At 37.4% G+C, this 20018-nt stretch overlaps 2 protein-coding genes across 2 annotated transcripts; one reads left to right on the plus strand and one right to left on the minus strand.

Annotated features, from left to right (window-relative positions):
- Positions 1-2818: 2818 nt before the first annotated feature.
- LOC116256477 (uncharacterized) lies at positions 2819-4813 on the plus strand. The gene is made up of 3 exons (XM_050078416.1): positions 2819-3665; positions 3808-3993; positions 4367-4813. Exons 1-3 carry the CDS (start codon positions 3036-3038, stop codon positions 4667-4669), a joined length of 1119 nt encoding a protein of 372 aa, XP_049934373.1. The 5' UTR covers positions 2819-3035; the 3' UTR covers positions 4670-4813.
- A 4543-nt stretch (positions 4814-9356) lies between these two features.
- LOC116256124 (transcription factor MYB46) lies at positions 9357-15262 on the minus strand. Its single transcript, XM_031632350.2, has 2 exons — positions 14727-15262; positions 9357-10642 (listed from the first exon to the last, which is right to left on the minus strand). Exons 1-2 carry the CDS (start codon positions 15068-15070, stop codon positions 9958-9960), a joined length of 1029 nt encoding a protein of 342 aa, XP_031488210.1. The 5' UTR covers positions 15071-15262; the 3' UTR covers positions 9357-9957.
- Positions 15263-20018: the final 4756 nt, after the last annotated feature.

A 20018-nucleotide genomic window follows, 5' to 3' on the forward strand; every position in this document is an offset into this window, starting at 1 on the left:
AGACTGATAATTTTTTGCATTTTTCTTTTTCTGTATATATACCACGTAAAGTGCCTAGTCCAGCATAGTTACCACCAGGCTTCGCAATATAGATCACAAGACAAGTTTAATTAGCATAACAAGTAGGACCATGACTGCAACAATCGACACTGCATTTGTTTACTAAAGCACCATTGAGCCATTGGATTGTTATGAAGTGGTTACATATATATATAGTTTCCTTTTACATAGTATCATGCTGTATATGCCACTTATGAACCCCAATTAGGATACCCATAAATAATTAGAAATCACGTGTTAAACTCTAGAAAAGCTTCATGTATATTTGCAACATTTCTCTCTCTCTCTCTCTCTCGGTATTTGTAATTAAAAGAAAAGGGAAAAATGAAAAGAGAAAAAGTGAATCACAGACAAAGTTGATCTCAAGAAAATGTGTTAGGAAACTTGCATTTGCATCATCAAATGAAATTCCACTTAGTTAGATGCTCCAATTATGACTACAATTCCTCCCTTCAAGGAAAAGCAACTATGTCTCCCATTACCGCCTTCACTTCATCATTTCCTCCATATATTGCACAGACAGCAATGGATTGACCAAAGAGAAACAAGCCCCACAAGCCTGGAAACCCCCAATAAATTATGAACCCTAGACGGCATGCGCACTCAAAACAATTTCGCAGGACACCAATGATGAACTTAAGGTGGTAATGGGAGATAAAATTATTTAATATGGTTGCCTCCGTGGCCGAGCAACATGTGGTCTTGTGTAGGCAATTGAACATATATATTCCCACATAAATTCCTTATTTTTATGTTAACATTCAGGACCCATTTACTTAGTTACATATAATTAGTTTGCCCTTAAAAATTAGAATATACCTAAACACCACCTTTTTTTTTTGTTCAATAGCTAGCTAATCATGCTTGGGCATAAAATTGGCAGCGAGGAAACGATTATCTATGTTGGTGCTTGGTGTGGACTAATATTTTTTAAAAATTTCTTTATATATATATATATATATTCCTACATGACATCCAAATAACTATCAATCAAGGGAATAAGTCCAGATCATGGAGGTGATCACATTTGCATAGTTAAATTAATTTTTCAGAATAGAACTTCAAAAATTGAGTTCCAAGCCCCATTTCTGCAATTGCTCTCTACCAACACCCAATTAGTTATCTGTGATTCAAGAAGTCAGAAGCAAAATGATAGATCGAGCCATATATTTGATGTCATATATAATAAAAATATACATGAGAGGTCATGATCAAAGCCAATCTAGCTGTTTGATCAATATTGTAAACGTATGGTCTGCAACATATCACATGAAAAGTAAAAAGTGGTCCTTGTTTACCAGAAAAAGACCCTTAATTTAGTATGCCCACCCATTAGTTCAGTCTAATTAATCGCTGTAAGAATCATTTCAGAGAATATAAACTAGAGCAGGATCTTGATCTTAATCTAAACGCAGACAGACAAAGCAAAGAAAACAAACAACCGATCAACTGGATTGAAGATTGATAATATGAATTTATTAATAGATCCTATTAAGATAAACAACAACCAAATTGACAAATTTAATTCAAAATTAACCACATCCTAAGAACATATAACGAATGTTCTAGCTAAAAGGGTTTCTGTCCCAATTAAATTCACCTATGATGTATGGTGAATAATTAATGACAATTTAAGCTGTGAACCTGCCTTTTGCTACTGACAAACCCCATTCCCTGCCTTTTCCCCAAATCATTCGTTGAGGTTAAGTCAAGCTTGCAAAATAAAACCAGTTTACCTTGAGTGAAATGGCATCAGTACCAAAGAAAAAGGCAGTAAAGAAGAGATAAAACTGCGACCAATATATATATATATATATATATATATATAACACCAAGACTTTAAGAGTTTAACTTGTAGGAACGACCTATATATAACACTAGTCCGCAATACCATCCACCTCAAAGAGGTCTGAGGTTTAAATCTTGTGGTCGCTGTCACGACCGAGTGTTCATCTTCTACACCGTAATAGGTCTTGAAGTAAGTTGTGAACCCTGAGCATGATGGGTACATCGGAGGAAGTCTTTGAGGCAGTGTAATGAACCACTAAGCCTGCGCACTAAGCCGAGCTGCTGCTAGGTACTCGACTTGACTTGGGCCTGGGCTTGGACAAGGAAAAATGAGACCCGGGCCAGCCCAGGTGGGCCCGATAAGCCCAAATTGGGCTTGATATTGATTTTTTAAGTTTTTATTAATTTTTATATATATATATATATAATTTTATTCTAATTAATTATTTTTATGTATTATTTGATATTTAAAAATATTTTTTTAATGTAATCGGATCAGACTTGGGCTCGGATTTTTCGAGTTAGGCCGAACCCGAGCCCGAGTTTTAGATGTTGATCCGGCCTGGGCCAAACCGAAGCCCAAGCTTCAGAACCACTCTTCCTAATTAAAAAAGAAAAAACCTTGCGTAAGAGCCTTCCCACCTTGGCTATAATAGACGATACAGAAATGGTGTTCTTCTTTAAATACAAAAGTCCAGACTCAAAAGAAGAGCTGCTACATCGGAAAATTATAGTAATCAACACCCTTGAGTTAAATACCACAAAAGTTGGATCCATGTGAAGACAGGGAATAGCCAATCAAATTGAGAGCAAGACTCCACAATCCTTCGTGACATATACAAGTGCTTTTGTTTCTGTGTTCTATTTAATGTTTATAAATAAGTTCAGCCATATGCCATCGGCTCACCAAAGTTTAAGTTCAAAGCTAGCTTTTTTCCAAGGATGTATATTTATTTCAAGTAAAATAAATTCATTTGCCAAACAAAATCATGCATTGCGCTGTCATTAAAATTCAATGCCTTCAATTAGATTTTGTGAGCCGAAAAAGTTAGAGATCATCAACTTTGGAATTGTTAGAACATCAGATCTACTACTCATTCTCTTTCTCGACCTCCTGGCTCTTAAAGCTAATTAACGCCACTGCCTTCCCTCCTCCTCTTCGTTTCGACCTCTACAAACGAACACACATGTCGAATCAAAGACAGGTGGAAGGCTATGAATTGGAAGAACAGATGAGGCTCAGCTGCTCTCCCGCCCTCTCCTCTCCCCATCATTCCGGCGACCCACCACCAGCGGCGGCACTCACAGCAGCTTTTACTCCTCTCTACTACGTCCAGAGCCCCCACTCCTCCCTTTCCCATGCCCACACCCACACAACTCAGCAGGCGGATCAGACGCCGCTGCTCTCCCCCATCACCTCCACTTTCACCGCCAGTGCTGCCACCGCCATGATCGTCTCTACCAATCATCGGCACCACGCCATTAATGACTCCAACAGCTTCTCTATTGCCCTCCCTCCCGATCAGAGCGCCAGGTCCAACCTCTCACGATACTCGTCCTCCAGGGGATCAAGCAGCTCCTTCCTTCGAGCCAAGACCAACTACGTCTTCTCCAAGCTGGAGAACGGTCTCCGCAATGTGGGTGGCGGCGATAATGGCGGCCATGGTGGTGGTGGCGATGACGACGACCTCGATACTTCGGCGCATTGTGTGTACCTTGTGGTGAAGATTGCATGGAAGGCTTTGGTTAGCTTTCTTGCTGCAATTTTTGTCTTCTTACTCCTTACACGACAGCCTATACCCCAACTGAATGTCAAGGTCTCTCTCTCTCTCTCTCTCTCTCTCTCTCTCTGATGGTGGAGGTCCTTGTTGCTCACTCAGATATCGAACCAGATTTGTGTCCGACTACGGCTACATTGACACAAGAAAAATTTTTCTGCCCATCTGTTAATTATTGCAGGACGTGATGATTAGAGAATTCAGGTTGGCTGAGGGAGTAGACAAGTCTGGCGTCCCAACCAAGATGCTGAGGTTCAACTGCTCTGTGGATTTGGAGATTGACAACAAATCTAGGGTCTTTGGTGTTCACCTTCACAAAGCAACGCTGCAACTGGCCTTTCAAAGCCTCACTCTTGCCATTTCACATGTAAATTCAACTACTCTTAATTAACCTTCCTTGCCTTGCATATATAGTGCATCTATACAGGACTTTTGAAAGGGAATCAATGGTTCTGTCTCTTCGACATCTATATCTATATATAGCTAGCGAGCCCATAATTCGGAACCACTGCTGATTTACAGTATCACAGAAGTTGACAATAGTTTTGCGCTAGCTAACTAGAAATGTTGATCATATATATGATCATAAGAAAACATTATGATTTTCCATGTGACATTTTGCAGTAAAACAGAACTGGTATACCATAACTTTGTTAACATAGCCATGATCGAGCCTGCCTTGTCTTAGCCATGCATATGGCTGTGCTTGTATATGTAATTAGGATGCATACATGCATGCAGGGGAAGAGATGTATGTGGAAAGGAACACGGTGCTGAGCTTCAGGCTGTTTATTGGTGGGAAGGAGAAGGCCATGTACGCGGCGGGGGAGGCGATGGATGCGAGGTTGGAGTCAGGGATGGGGCTGCCCCTTGAGCTGCGACTGAGCATGAAATCACACGTTGCCCATCTATGGGGCATCGTCAGGCCAAGCGGCTTCACTCACCATACCCATTGTACTCTGCTGTTCCTGGACCGCAAAGATCACGTTTTCCTGCGTCCCAAACAGGACCGGAACGTTACATGCACGACCCGCTCTCGTTAATGTTTACCAAACTTAATTTGCCAAGTCACTTTTTCCCTCCTTTTAGATCTCATATATATCGTCCGAGTTATATATTGTCTGTAAATGGTTATGTAGCTGCACGGTTCAGAGACCAATGCATGCTTCGGTGGATAGGATCAAGATCATAAAGTAAACAACATTTTATCTGTTGTTGGCCTGCTAATTCTCCTTATGAAAAGACGTCTTTGTTGTTTTCTATATGGTTTCGAAGGTGATTTACCATCTAACCTGCAAAGGAAGCCCATAAATTTTTTATGAGTATGGTTAAATTAAAGTTTTTAAGTTTTTGAAATGGGTGATTTTTATATAAAATAAGTAAAATTTTCTAAAATTTACACGTAATTTTTTTTGAAGGTGGGGTCAAACCATTGCCGGCCCCTTAGCTCCACTCCACAGAGAGAGAGAGAAAAAAAAAGAAAGAGATAATCCATAGTCCTAACTAAGCTGCCGTTAACAGGACTGAATAATCTCCCATCAAAAGATCATTACATAATTGAACTGGGCTAGAACTTTACCAATCAATTTGTACCAAAGTAAATAAACGACAACTTTTCTTAAGAGGCCTAATGCAATTGGGTGACAAGGCAGTTCACACTCAAGGGATCCATCACAAGGTTGTAAACTACGTGAAGTATGACACTCATTTAAACGATGTACTATAGGTCCACTCAGGATGCAGCAAGCCAAACCTTTGTAGGTGTAAAGATATTTATTGCCCTGAAGGTTTGACATCTAAGGCGGTTCCCCATAAGTAAACATTAAGAAGAATAAATACATGACTCCAAATTCCAACCATGCATATAAGAACATTAACGAACTTCAATCTTCAAAGTAACCAATGTATTAATCTAAGTCTAAATTAAACAACCCTTTAATGCATAACATGGAGAAGTGAAATAAACTTGATCATACATAAAATCATAAAAAACATTCTAACACCTAAGCTCTATTCTAGCAGACACACTATGATTGACAATGCCAATGAAATAACCTAAACTTATCGATGATGGGATAGATAGGAAACCAAACACACGTTATTTCCTAATGCGTGCAGGGAATAAAACTTTATGCTAACTAAAGTAGTGAATAGGGTAATTACTTAAACTAGCACAGCCTAACCAAATGACTTTACCCTAACTAGGTGTTTTTAGGAAGGGTCGACAGTTCAAATTAATGTCAATAAATCTGATTTGGATCTGATATCTATCCGAACTGGTGTTTTTTTTTTTTAAAAAAAAATGGATATGGGAAAGAAATTAACACTGATTAAGAAATCTGATCGGATTGGGATATGGATTAAGAAATTAACACTGATCATATTCAGATTTGGGTGTATATAGATATCGGATTGGAGTCACAAGCAGATTCAGCCTGGATTTAGTTTTAAGTCAACGTTCTATATCCAATGTACTCCAAGCATTTTGAAGTCAGTTCGTAAAACATGGTAATCTGGTCCAGATTTGGTTTAAGATTCAGAATCGGATACCAATGTGACTTTAATTATTGAATTTGAATTGTGAAAATCAGATTCATATGTGTCTTTTCTTTATTCGTATTTCAAATGGAATTTGAATTCAAATACGTGAACTTCCAAAAAAGTAAATATGTCCAAGAGAACATCAAACTTCAAATCCAATTTGTTGACGTCTCTATTCCAGAGCTAACTTGGTTCCACTTGAATCCCTAATTGCTAAGGTAAATGCTAAAGATAACTTTTTAAATATAATCACCAACTATTAAATGCCGACTAATATCCACCTAAAAATATAATGGTCTAACTAAAACACAGCCTAGCTAGCAAAGAGGGAGGTGGCGCTTCTTCCGATTCGGAGGAAGAATGTTCAATCCGGCCACCTATGGGAAGGTCTTGTTTCACAAACAAACAGGTTCTAAAGAAACCACCAATTCTGATATCCTAAAAAAAGCAGGGTTGGAGCCAAGGCCTGCCCCACCTCAAAAAAAAATAAAATAAAATAAAAGTTTACATATAAAGTTTAAAAAATTTCACTTGTCTTGTATAAAAATTTTAAAAACTTTAAATGAAAAATTACCCCTAAAAAAAAGCTCATCTCTCTCTCTAGCCTTCTGATTAGCAAGCTAGCCTGAAGATAAGGGAATATTTATTAACAAGAAAAGAAAATGATTTAATCCCAACTAAAATGACTCTATTTAAAAGCAAGAGAACAGTACTTTCACAATTCAATTATTTGGGTTGTACAAATATAATGAAATGGTAAAAAAGAAACATTATTATTGATGGTACAAAACCGTCACTAAAACATTAATTACTGATGGTGCATGCCCTTCAGTAAATTTATGCTTTTTACTTATGGATAGCGACGATGTTAGTATATAAGCTACAATGACGGGCTATTTCCCATTGGTAAATTTGCTGCATTTACTGACGGAAAAGAAAACCGTCTGTAATGATCATCTATTATATTGTCGGCTTCTTTCCTTCACTGTCGGATTGCCATGTCCGTCAGCGATACTCATGCCCATGGCTTCTAACCTATACTGACGTGTTCTGCCCATCATTAGAACTTCTCGTTTTTTGTAGTGAATACGGAAGAACTAAGAAAGCTACTTATAGCTACATAACTATATATGGTCAATCTAGTCTATAAAAAATCAACGATCACCAGAAACCTACCACTAGGTACGCTTCAAGGAATATTGTGGGCAACTCCTATGTCCTCCATTATTTACATGTTGCCCATTACTATTGAAAAAATATAAAACAAGCACAACAAATAAGAACAAGTAACGAAAAACTTATTTTCATTAAACGTGAATGGTTTTTCACCATAGAAGGTCATCTTGAGCCTCAGTTACACAAAGCATGGAAACAACTTAAATAGGTGAAGTTCACATAATCTTGGCAATGATAATCATGGGAAACTTAATCTGATTTTGTAGAAAATTTCATTTTCCTTTATCATTAATTTTGATTAATCTTGCGGACATTCTTTCCTTGAATCTCTCTAGAATGGTCGTCTTTCAACCTTATCGTTAACATCCTCCTTCAAACTGGATGATGGATCTAAAAGTCCAAGTTTGCTGCAATACTTTGTAAAAAGTGATCATGCCATCTCTTTGGCAATGATTCGGTGAGGCCAAATTTGACAGCGATTCATAAATCACAAGTTTGATTCGTCAAGATTTTGTTCACATGATCGAATCTTCACTTTGGTGAAGAAGGCAGTGATGTATTTGGTCGTCTCCAGGTCATCTATGGGCTTCATTCTTCTTCGTCAAGCACCATGTTCTGATACCATGTTGAAAAAATATAAAAAAAACAGAACAAATAAGAACAAGCAATGAAAAACTTATTTTCATTAAATGTGCATGGTTTTCACCATGAAATGCCATCTTGAGCATTGGTTACACAAAGCATAGAAAGAACTTAAATAGGTGAAGTTCTCATAATCTTGGCAATGACAAGGATGGGAAACTAAATCTGATTTTGTGGAAAAATTTTATTTTCCTTTATCATTAATTTTGATTGATTTTATTGAGATTTTTTCTTTGAATCTCTCTAGAATGATCAGGCTAGAAGTGATCAAGTCATCACAGCTTATCCATATCATGGATGGGAACTATTACTTTAAATAAAGAGCAAGCTGCAATTTGTTGAAGTATACAATATTTTCATCAAGAAATATAACCTTTTAGGGGTTGCTTGGTGATCATAACACATTGTTATTGTCTCATGAATGTGTTCCAAAAAATAAGGTAGATCCATAAAATGTATTGTTACAATGTGCCATGAATATGCCTTATTTTTTACCAAATATTCATGGGACAGTAACATTGTGTTATTATTGCCAAATGACATCTTAGGGGTACTTACCAAAACAAATAAAAATGGGAAATAGGGTTATCTTAGGGGCAAACCTCGCTTTGAATCTCTCCGGCTTGAAACACAAACTATTCTCTAGGTGTCCATTCTGAACCTAACAACATGCGCCTTAAGTGCTTTACTACATCAGTCAACAAGCTCACTAGCCAAGATCACATACGGTTGAATGTTTCTTTCCTTTCAACATTAATCTCAAAGGACATCCCGGTGGCACGCATTGATAAAGGCTACTTTTTACCGACATTTTCCTTTGGATATTGGTAAACAAGAATCTTCACCCACATTTACCCCTGTACGTCAGTAATAGTTGCCTTTCAGCGACGTCCTCTTGTCCACGCGTTGATGAATCGGTCTTTTTTATAGTGATTTGGCTGGCCCCATCTTTCCTTGAATTAAAGGTGATTTACATTAGGTTACACGATTAGTGGAAAATGTTGGTTCTGTTCTTAGATCATCCTTCCTCAATTTGTATGCATGAAGTAGATGTTATGGAAGCTAGAGGGCAAGTTAGATCATGGTGAAAATTGTTTCAACATCCTCATCATTCAATGTGACAATCAACAGCATTACTGCGCCTGATGTTGTTAGTGCATTGTAGTATGTCGTGAATCATCTTCCCAAGGAATATTTATCTTGAAGCCATAGATGGATTATGGAGATTCATTCAAGAGATCAGCTGTCATGACTTCGCCAGTCAACTATTCAACTATAAAAGCACTTTTATAAAACCAAAGGACATCCGAAGAAAAATATGTGCACGTCTATATTGAAAGGGAAGTGATTTTTTATTGTGTATTAGTGTACAAAGCAAATTACAGTATCACGACACAAAGAAAAAATGAAGCACTGAATTTTCTATATACATGTTTCTATTTTCAGCAGTACATATATACCCATAATTTTGCCTTTAATTGCTGCTCACCCTTTTCCCACTAAAATATTGTATGACCAATATATATAACCAGCTATCATGAGCACTAATATGATGCATGCATCCGGAAAAGTAAAAAAACTTTTTGTTAACAAAAAAAAGAAAAAGAAGTTGATGAACTTGAAGTGTCATTCATGAGTAGATACGTACCCTTATTTTGTATACCATGAAAACCTCTTCTGGTTTTTCCAAACTCAAATTGCACAAATCCCACGGGATTGTGTGAGTGAAAAAACTTGAAGCCTCTTCATGTGATTACTTCTTTTTCTTTTATCTAATAAACTCAAAAAAGTAAGGTAGGGAATAAACTAGTAGGACTCCTTTGGAAAGCCTTTAGGAGCATGGAACTAATTAATTGAGCAGCTACTAGCCCTTCAAAGAAAAGGCACACAAAATTAATAAAAAAAAAATTGGGACCCCAAATTTTAATGCGTCAAAAGACTGCATGACCTACTAGAAGCCTGCATGTGAATGCTATTCAGCTTGGAAATCAAGGAAGGGTAAAGAGAAGGATGCATCTTCAATCAACTCCTCCAAATCCCAATCCCTCAACCTCCACTTGTCTGCATCCCAATAATGAGCATCGCCAGCATTGTTATTGGTATTATAGTAGTTGTTATCAGCATTGGTGGTCGTAGTGGTGGTAGGAGTGGCGGCAGCGGCGCTGGTGGTGGCGGCAGTGGTGATTTCTTCGATGCTGTTATCCAAAGATGGCACGAAAAATTGCCCATTAGTGCCATGCATGATAGGAAAAGCTGCCTCCAAGCCACTGCTAATATTAGCATTTACGCCGTCCATTAAGCTGGTGGGCATGTGGAGGTAGCTGGTCAAGCCGGTTGTGGCGCCGCCATAGCCGGCTTCTAGCAACGGAGACGGATGGAAACGGTTGCTGTGAATATTGGAAGCTTGCATGGATAAGGATGAGGAGGAAGAAGAAGACGATGAGTCCATGTACATGATGATGGCAGGTTCCTGCATGGATGTGAATCCTCCCGTCATCTCATGATCCTTAGTCTCGGAACTGCCATGGCTTTGCTTTCCTGCTACTGTTGTCGACTGTACTGGTTGATTCTTGAGCCTCTTTTTGATGGTAGAATTCCAGAAGTTCTTTATTTCATTGTCAGTCCTGCCCGGTAGCCTAGCCGCAATTTGTGACCACCTGTGCATCAATAAATGCCAATGTTATGAGCAAGAGCAATCTCGTTCTTTCTCACACACACACACAGACATAAGGCCATAGGAGCGTAGCATAGTTGGTCCTGGAGGAGGCGCGTCAGATAGAACATCTTCTCCTCCATTGTTTCTTGAGCCGCTACTCCTCTTGAAGGCTTGAGTTTAAATATACAGAGAAGCAGGATTCAGGAGTCTTTCACCCCTTACTTTGATCTCCACTTAACTCTCTCTCGTGTAAGCTTATCTTGAATAGAAAATTTCAAGCAATGTAAGGTGGTGGAAGTAAGTAAAATCGATAAAAGAAAGTAGAAAATCATGTTTGAGGTTCGTTAATAAGTTTGGGTCATATGGTTGGTTGCACATGAATGAAAAACAATAGAATTGATGGACCTGGCAGGTGCGAAGAACTCGTGTCATCAGTTTGATTTCGGTATGCATTATGCCAAGCATCTTTGCAGTTAAGCTGGAGTTATCACGCAAACAGTCCACAAATAATAATAAATGGAAGCACGATCGACGCGCAAACATTAATATTAGTTAGTTGTTAAGGGCGAGTAGAAAGTAATTAAAGAGATTGGATACGAAGGTTCTTTCGAGACTGCCGGCTCTCCTTGTTGACGCAAGTGTAAATGGGACCCACCAACTAGTCCTTCGAGTACATATCATTAGAATTTTGGTGTAACCGAATTGAATAGAGGTGGCAGGTACCAGTCTTCATTTCGATTCTTCAAAGTCAAAGCCAACTCTTTGTGTTGTAAACAAGAACGCTACCGACAAGCAAATAGTGCGCACGACACACGTTTTATACCCTAAGAAATCAGGGGTTGGGTTCAACCTAACCTTTTAATCTTAGTTTCCTATATAATTAAATGAAGGACAATTAATTGTACTCAATTGATAATGGTGCGCCTATGGCTTGGTAAAAGTCAGTTCGCCGTTCGCCTATTCGGTAGCTAGCACTTCCTAAAATTGGAATGTTTTCAATTACTTAGACATGTACATAATATAGCAAAGAGTTTTCTGACACAATTATCTCTGACCTATTAAACTTTTTAGAAAAAATCAACATAAGGCAAACATCTGCATATATACCATATCGTATAAGGGCCTTAATATGTAGTGGTAAAACTTGTTTTTTTGTTAACCATAAAATAGTCTTTTCAGCTACCAGCTAACCTTTACAAAGTACAATCTATTCAAGATCACAACATTGTTCGCGTTCAATATGAATCCATTATATATATATATATATATAATTTGTTGTGATGAAAATAACCCCCATTTCGCAGCCTCGGATAACACTGATGAAGATATAGCTCAGGGCAACACCGTTATCCTACAAATCTTAATGTTTTAAGCAGCTATCATTGTTATAAGCAAGCTGTTTTATAGTCAAAATTCTAATTGTTATGTGTGTGTGTGTGTGATTCTCATAGTTGGTTAGCTGTATTAGAGTGTGATTCTCATAGTTGGTTGGTTTTATTATAGTATAAATCTTAATTTAAAATATTGGTTCTTTAAATGAAAAATGTGTTCTTTAAATTGCTAACAGCTTTTTACACGTTTTGACAAGATGGATTTCTTGAAATGCTACAGAATCCTGCATGCGCATTTCAGTCATTCTGATAGTTACTAAGATGAAGGCACACGGTTTCCTCTCCATGCATGGAAGCAGGCTTGGACCCTGGGGCACGGGAAAGGGGGCTTTGACTCTCATTCGGGTGCTAGGGCTCTTCTTCTCCACATATATGTGCAATGCACATTTGGGTAGTCAAATCTAACATAGATAACTTAACATGCTCTCTCTCTCTCATCTACCTTTTAATTTTATATTTTTTTAAGGTTAAGTAAATCATACAACTAAACATGCTTTCTCAAGTTGAGAAGAAAAAGGAAAAGACTGAATCAACTTTGCTCTTAGTCTCATAATAATAATTGCACTCTACTTTTTCTCAAATATATCGCTTAAATTAGACATGTTCTCAATCTGACAACTGTATCCTTATGATCATTGAGAGAAAAAACTAAAAGTGAACAATCTTCTAAATCACTCTAAGTGCTTTCTCTTAACTATTGATAGTAAAATAGTTTGCCAAAGAAGAAATATATTAGGTAAAGCAATCAATGCACTTTCGAATCAAGAAGCTGGTGAAGTTTGCTTGCTATCATACCGTGCTGGACCAAATTACATAGAATAAAAAAGGGTAGAGGGAGGGATGTGTGCGACTGTCATAATTTAACTAGCTACATAGAATAAAAAAGGGTAGAGGGAGGGATGTGTGCGACTGTCATAATTTAACTAGCTGCCTGCTGGGATCTCATGGCCATGGCAACTCTTCGTTCTCATGCATACAAACACGGCAACAGGTAAATCTGGTTCTGTATGGAAAGTGATACGTGAAGCGAAACTGAACAAGTAATTAAATTTCTTGAAAAATTATTTCATCAGCAGTAGTTGATATGATCAATGAAGAAAGCGATCTGAATTGGGAAGCAAAGCCAAGATGGGAAACGAAATTTCAGAAAAGAAAAGTAACTGATTCTCTGGTAATTAACTGTGATACACCTGTAATTAAGCTTATGCACATGCATCTACAAATTAATCTAGTTTTCTGTATTTAATAGTATATATAGATATAATCTACATAGTTGATTTTGTATGTATATATATATATATATATATATATACATCTGATGAAATTCCAACAATCAGAAATGTCAAAATTTTGTAATTTAAGAAACGCTTAAGTTTTATATTAATTAATGATAGATATGCCATCTTCATACCAGTCATCGTTCTGATCTCATATGCAGGAACATGTGTGAGTGCGGCGTCGTGTGCGAGAAGATCAGACTATATATGTTTAATTAGAACTATATCCATTTGCAACTTGCGATTAAAAATTCAGACCTAAGATATAATTTTAAAATTAGGGCTTCCCTATGCTGGGCTTTATAGATTCAGTTTTAGATTATTAGTCCTTTTTTTTGTGTATGCGCAAAATTAGAAAACTGTGAAATTGTTAAACTTTTTAGATCTTGCTATAGAACTTTATAGAACATCTAAACAAAGCCAATCTAGGAGTGAATACTTATGCTTTAAAATAGTGATATATGTCATACCCATGTGGTTAAAATTTTAAAAAGAAACATAAGGCTGGAACGTCAAATGTCAAATCATTGCACAGGAAAGAGAAATCTTAAGCATCTTTAGATGCATAAGAACTTTCAAGGCTACAAGTTTCCACCTAACAACGTTAAGGAGCCATGCTGATTTCATAAAGAGAAATCTAAAGAGATAGATAGATAAATTGAGAGAGAGAGAGAGATTTCTGTTTCAGCAGAAAAAGCAGTTGACACCATGCAAGTAAAGCTATGAGGGAAAGGAAAAGGCCGTCTATAAGATGAAAGTAGCAGGAGGCGACACCAAGAAGCAAATGAGGCAACCATTGGGAAAGCACATGCTAGTGGGCGAGACCGGTGCAATTCGTCCCTAATTACATCTACTGACTCTAGATGGCTTCAATATTTGTGATGAAATCTTACTTGTTGTAGAACAATTGCATTATTTGTGAAAATTACATCTTAAATCATAATAGAATATATAATTCGCCTTCTTTCAAACTTGGCATGCACCGGTGGATCATACAATTTACATGTGAAAAGGCTGCAAAGCATGAGTAGTAGAGCCAGAAATTTCTATCTGAGGAGCATTAATATGTGAAATATGTAAATTATAAGTAAATGACTGTTGGGTGTGAGTCTATGTGGGCAATTGCCTACACAAGCTAACGTGAGTCCGCAACTGCAAGATATATAGATGGACGTTAGAACATTTAGGTCTGAAAAAATCTAATGTGACTGGGGACTTAGTGCAGCGGTGCGTCTTATCAATTCTTTGTATTTTATGATATATGCGTATGCACAAGCAAACTTGATCAAAAGAAATACATGACTAATATGATAACACAATACCAGCTTCTTAATATTATAGATCTAAGTAAATTGATGATGGAGTTATTTGCCATTTTCGAAAAAAAAAAAATTAGAGAGAGTTCGTTAGTGCATGCCTGTTGCCGAGGATGGAATGGAGGTGGATGATGAGGTCTTCCTCCTGGGGAGAGAAGGCGCCGCGCTTGAGGTCGGGTCGCAGGTAGTTGATCCAGCGGAGCCGGCAGCTCTTGCCGCAGCGCTGCAGCCCGGCGTTCCTGGCGACGTCGCTCCAGCAGCCCTGCCCGTTCCGCATCATGTAGCTTATCAGCTTCTCGTCCTCCTCCGGCGACCACAGCCCCTTCCGCAGTTTATTACTTGACATGCCACCGCTGCTGCCGCCACCGTCGCTGTTATTGCCATTAATATTTGTAAGCAGCTTATTACAACACGGTGGAGGGGCAGAATCTGATGATCTTCTCATGATGGTGGCCTGTCGTCTATCCGGCCTCCAATTAGTGCGCAGGATTTTTGGTTTTTGCTGCTCTTCTCCCTGCTTTCTCACGTCACTGTACAGAGAGAGAGAGAGAGGGAGAGAGAGAGAGAGAGAGAGATTGATGATGATGTAGAGGTGATAGAAGATGTCGGGGAAAGGGTTGTCTTCCTCCTCCGCCTCCTACGCTCCTGCTTGTTTGAAATATTGGGGAGGAGGGACAGCTGATGATCAAGCTGGTGGTTGCAGGTCGATGAGAGAAACGGTTTGAGAAAGACAGAGAGAGAGAGGTTGATGGCGACCACTGGTCTCCTTGTCTTTGACTCCAGCTCTTGTCCTCTTTTCCATTTTTTTCTTCACTCACAAGGTAATCATCTTTCTTCTTTAAGAGAGAGAAGATTGTTTGACAATTAAGCTACCCATTTGCTTGGATTGTACATCTCTCTCTCTCTCTCTCTCTAGAGGCTCCTTCCTTCTCGGAGAAGTGCAATTAAAAGTGAGCACTACATCGAGCACTTTGGAGAAAATATTGAGCATGCGGATCAGGGCTTTGCTATAAGCGATCCACGAACCTTGTGTTCTTAGCAAAAGTAGCGAATTGTTTGCGACACAATAACCGCTAAAGAATTAAATAATACATACACGATACACATACACGTATGTGCGTATACATATGTACACGATACACACACAAATATGTGTATATACATATGTACATGATTTGTCTATACTGCTGATGTGGGTTCCAAGCATGTAGAGTTTGTGAAACTCTCCACCTATATTGGCATTATTTTTGCATATGTTTGGTTTTGCATGGACTACCCAAGTGCCTTGTTTACTAATTTGTGATATATATATATATATATATATATATATATATATATATATATATATATATATATATATATATATATATATATATAGAAAGAGAGAGAGAGAGAGGGTGAGGGAGGGAGGTATAACGACTTAGGTCTGGAACAAAAACTACATCATGATCTAAAATTCTCATTACGAACTATCTTAAATGAAATATCGACATGATAATACATTTACGGTAATTATGTTAGCACGAAATTATATGTTTCAATTCAAGTATTGATTTTATCAATATAAAAAATTGAGTGCTATAAGACCCATTAATTTTTCTTATAACGATTGTAAAAACTCATTTGAATCCAAAAAAAGGTTTGACTCTATTTTTGTTCATCCAAATTACTGCTAAGATCACACCTACACATAAGATTACATTGCATGCAAAGTACATTTCATTATTTATCCAAAATGTTTGGCTTCTGTCGGCCGGCTCCAAACATGAAACATGTATATTGGTTTTATCCAACTTGCTTTCGAAGTCGTTTCCTGTGAACGTAGTCACACAAATGAACACTGCTATGATGAGGTTTTAGAAATAAGAAAAAAAAATTATGAAATTCTGTCATTGAAGATTAAATTTTATAAGCTGATCAACACAACCTGAGACAATTGGTTAATTATAAATTGCAATCCAGACACAAAATTTTTACGATTGTTTTACTCTTCTACTTGGACATTTTAAGTTTATGATCCATATAGCTTGATGCATGTAACAACACAAGCATGACCCACTAGGCGTCATAGTTTATATGTCCAAAGTACTTTAATTAACCGTTCATTTATTAGGACCCTATAACATTCCATTTGTGCATGGAAAGAACATTATCTTTTCATTTCTAGGTTTCAGATAATCAGATTGGAGGTGGGCAGTAACTAAATCTGTATACGAAATATGCACACAGAGTATTGATGTTCAGTTTCGCACTTCCACTCGGGAAAAGGGAACGGACACACACACACACACACACACACACGAGAGGGAGAGATGGTTGATGTGTTGATGAAACCTAAGGGGGGAGAGAGGGAGATGATGTTCATGATACCTACGGGACGCGTGTATCTGTGCATCTGTTTGTCTTCGTCCAAAAGGACAAATTCATGAATTTCCATCTTTGAAACATCATGCATACGTTTTCTTGCTTTTCTTTCGTTTGTTTAATTTATTTTCACATGGAAAAGAAATGAAGGCCTGTCTTACGCATGTCTTCTTATTCTTGTTGACGTCATCAGGAAGAAATTCATGCTAGCTAGCTACTTATAACATGTGTGCATGCCTCCCTTTTCTCTCTCTCTCTCTCTCTCTCTCTCTCTCTCTCGAGAGAGAGAGAGAGAGAGAGAGAGAGAACATAACCAAAAATATCGCTGTATTGTCGAAAATATCGCTATTTAATAAAAAAACTAAAGAAAACGAAAAAGGAGAAAATATCGCTGTATATTGAAAAAACGTTAAAAAATCATTATCACAATTTTAACGTGATTTTATCATGATTTTTTCATTTTTATTTTCTAGTTTTATTTGTTTCAACTTTTGTTTCATCATTTTATTTCCTCTTGTTTTAGGTATTTCACTTGACCTCACCTCCTAAATGCAATAAAATAATTATTAAATTTTCATTTATTGTATTTTTACCTAACATTTTGATTTTTTATTTTTTAATAAACTCAGATTTTTTTTGGAAAAAAAACAACTTTGCCAAAAAAAATATTTGAGAAAACACGAGAATGATATTTATGCCTATGATATATTATGAAGAATATGACTTCTGGGGTTATTTATTGGAATTAAGTCAAAAGTGGCGAGCCATGCTCAGACTAATGCTTGTTTGGATGATAATACTAAATATAAAATCAAATCCATAAACTAAAATATAAATTTGTCTGGGGAAAGTGTAGCACGGACAAACTAGGAATTGACCGAAAATTAATGAAAATATCAATTTTCAATGATAATTCTCTACACTCTGGCGTGCAAAAAGTGTTGGTAACAGCAGCTCTGATGCTATTTTAACGAAGCTGGTTTTGTGAGACGGTTAGAAACCAATTACGCGTTATTTTTCACAATGATAATTTGTCTGGGGAAAGTGTAGCACGGACAAACAAAATTTGTGAACATGGTGTGAAATGACCAAATTACCCTCACCAAAATAAATGAAAAAAAAAACTTTTTAAATGAGTAAAAAAAATTGTGAAAAAGTCATTTTTTGTCAATGAATTAAGGGGCAATCTGCCAATCTCCCAACATTTCCTTTGATGGCAAAAGAAATAGAAAAATAAAGTCGTGCACATCTACCTAGAAAGAAATTGTATTTTGATGCTGTCAGTATCCAAATTGCGATTTGTCATATATGTGGGTGTTTGGATTCCAAAATTGATTTTGTTTTTAGAGTACTTAAGAAAAAAAAATGGAAATTAGAACTAGATTTGGATCAGGATTGAGAATTTGCATTTAGACAAAGATATGGATCTGGAATTTAGATTTTGGATCTGGATATGATCTAAATTGGATAAATCTTCGAATTTGGATCAAATGAATACAAAATTGAGATTTCGATCTAGGTTCATATAGGAAATTCTAATTTGGAACTGGGTTTGGATCTGAAAGTCAGTTTTGGATCTAGGGCTCTGATTTTGATCCTACAGTTTAGATTTGGATCTAAAGGTTGTTTTAGATCAAGAATTGGGATTTGAGGTTTGTGTATGAGTTTTTGGATTGGATCGAAATCGGAATTTGGATTTAAACTATGCAATATGCCTAGACTGAGATTAGGCCTGGGTCCAACATCAGAAATCAGATCCAAATGAGTTCCAAATAGAATTGACGATCGAATCGGATGAAAAGTTTATCAAAATTATGGGGAACTGATGCGTTTGAAGCCAAAATTCTTTGAAATTTATTGTAAATTTGTCATAAAATGTCCTAAAATTGCTGAATGTAGACCTATAAAAAAATTGAACTGGTTACACAGAGACATCAAAACATCTATGAAGAAAAAAAAAGGAACAGAGAGAGAGAGAGAGAGAGTTCCAACTGAAGAAAGGAACCTAGTTTTGAGAATTTGTTTCTGTGACAAGCTCAAAAGTTGTTGATCGAGCTCCTGTAAAGACTCTTTGTTATGGAGTCGGATCAATCTCGAACAGGGTGTCGCTCTGTTCGGCTCTAAGTGTGAATCCTCCGCTCTTCTTCTGGCCAAACAACCTATGAAGCTTCCAAACTTAGCGGTGACACTAATATAAGGGACGCAGAGACATGTAGAGGTTCCAACATAGCCTTCATGATTCATGTACCGCGTTTGCAGCAAGGATGTTGGGAAGATGATTTGGAACTCGAAACTGGTGTAAGGAATTGAGACACGTGTAGTGCTTGACTGTCGCCTTCATGGACAAGATGACGGAAAGAGGATAGAGCATGCCCATCTCTCCGATCCTCCTCCTAGTAATCCCCCATCTTTGGAATCACCAACATATGACATATCCAATTAAAAAATATGGCTTGAATTTGGGTTTAATAAATGACATATGATCGGAGTTTGATTTTGATCCAGAGTTGGTTTCAAAATAAATATCATATCATATATTTACCATTCATTCATTTGGAATGTCAGTTTTTAAGATATCATAATGCGGTTTGAATTCCGTTTAAACTTTGGATTCAGATTCGCTTGTAAGTTTATATTTGGATCAGATTTGAATTGCGAACGGCGATTCAAATTTGTACATGGTATATTAGACCGTTCTTCACTCATATTTGATTCTAACTTGGAATCCAAACTTGTTATATAACATACATGAAACAAGCACAGGAAAGAGCATATCAGATGGAATCCGAACATGGGAACATCCATAAAGCGGATATACCTCCGGTTTGAATATGATGTACTAGCATTGCTATTTGTCCTGGGGGCAAGGTGGGACATCGAGGACGTCGTCGTCGACTCGGCCGGCTGAGGGATGGGACTTTGGCCGACGAGACGTTGGGTTCCCAGCAGATCCGTTGGATGCTACAAGGTCATACTGGAGTGCGGCCAGAGGGTTCTACGAGCCTTGTGGCTTCGTTCAGAAGGAGCTC

This window comes from Nymphaea colorata, chromosome 6, assembly GCF_008831285.2.
Source record: "Nymphaea colorata isolate Beijing-Zhang1983 chromosome 6, ASM883128v2, whole genome shotgun sequence".
Lineage (NCBI taxonomy): Eukaryota > Viridiplantae > Streptophyta > Magnoliopsida > Nymphaeales > Nymphaeaceae > Nymphaea > Nymphaea colorata.

Excerpts from the sequence above, each read along its gene's own strand:
- LOC116256477 (XM_050078416.1), top strand. The coding sequence starts at position 3,036 with ATGTCGAATCAAAGACAGGTGGAAGGCTATGAATTGGAAGAACAGATG. Across the intron at positions 3,666-3,807 it reads TACCCCAACTGAATGTCAAG|GACGTGATGATTAGAGAATT; the intron begins GTCTCTCTCTCT and ends TAATTATTGCAG. Across the intron at positions 3,994-4,366 it reads TCACTCTTGCCATTTCACAT|GGGGAAGAGATGTATGTGGA; the intron begins GTAAATTCAACT and ends TACATGCATGCA.
- LOC116256124 (XM_031632350.2), bottom strand. The coding sequence starts at position 15,070 with ATGAGAAGATCATCAGATTCTGCCCCTCCACCGTGTTGTAATAAGCTG. Across the intron at positions 10,643-14,726 it reads CATTCCATCCTCGGCAACAG|GTGGTCACAAATTGCGGCTA; the intron begins GCATGCACTAAC and ends ATTGATGCACAG.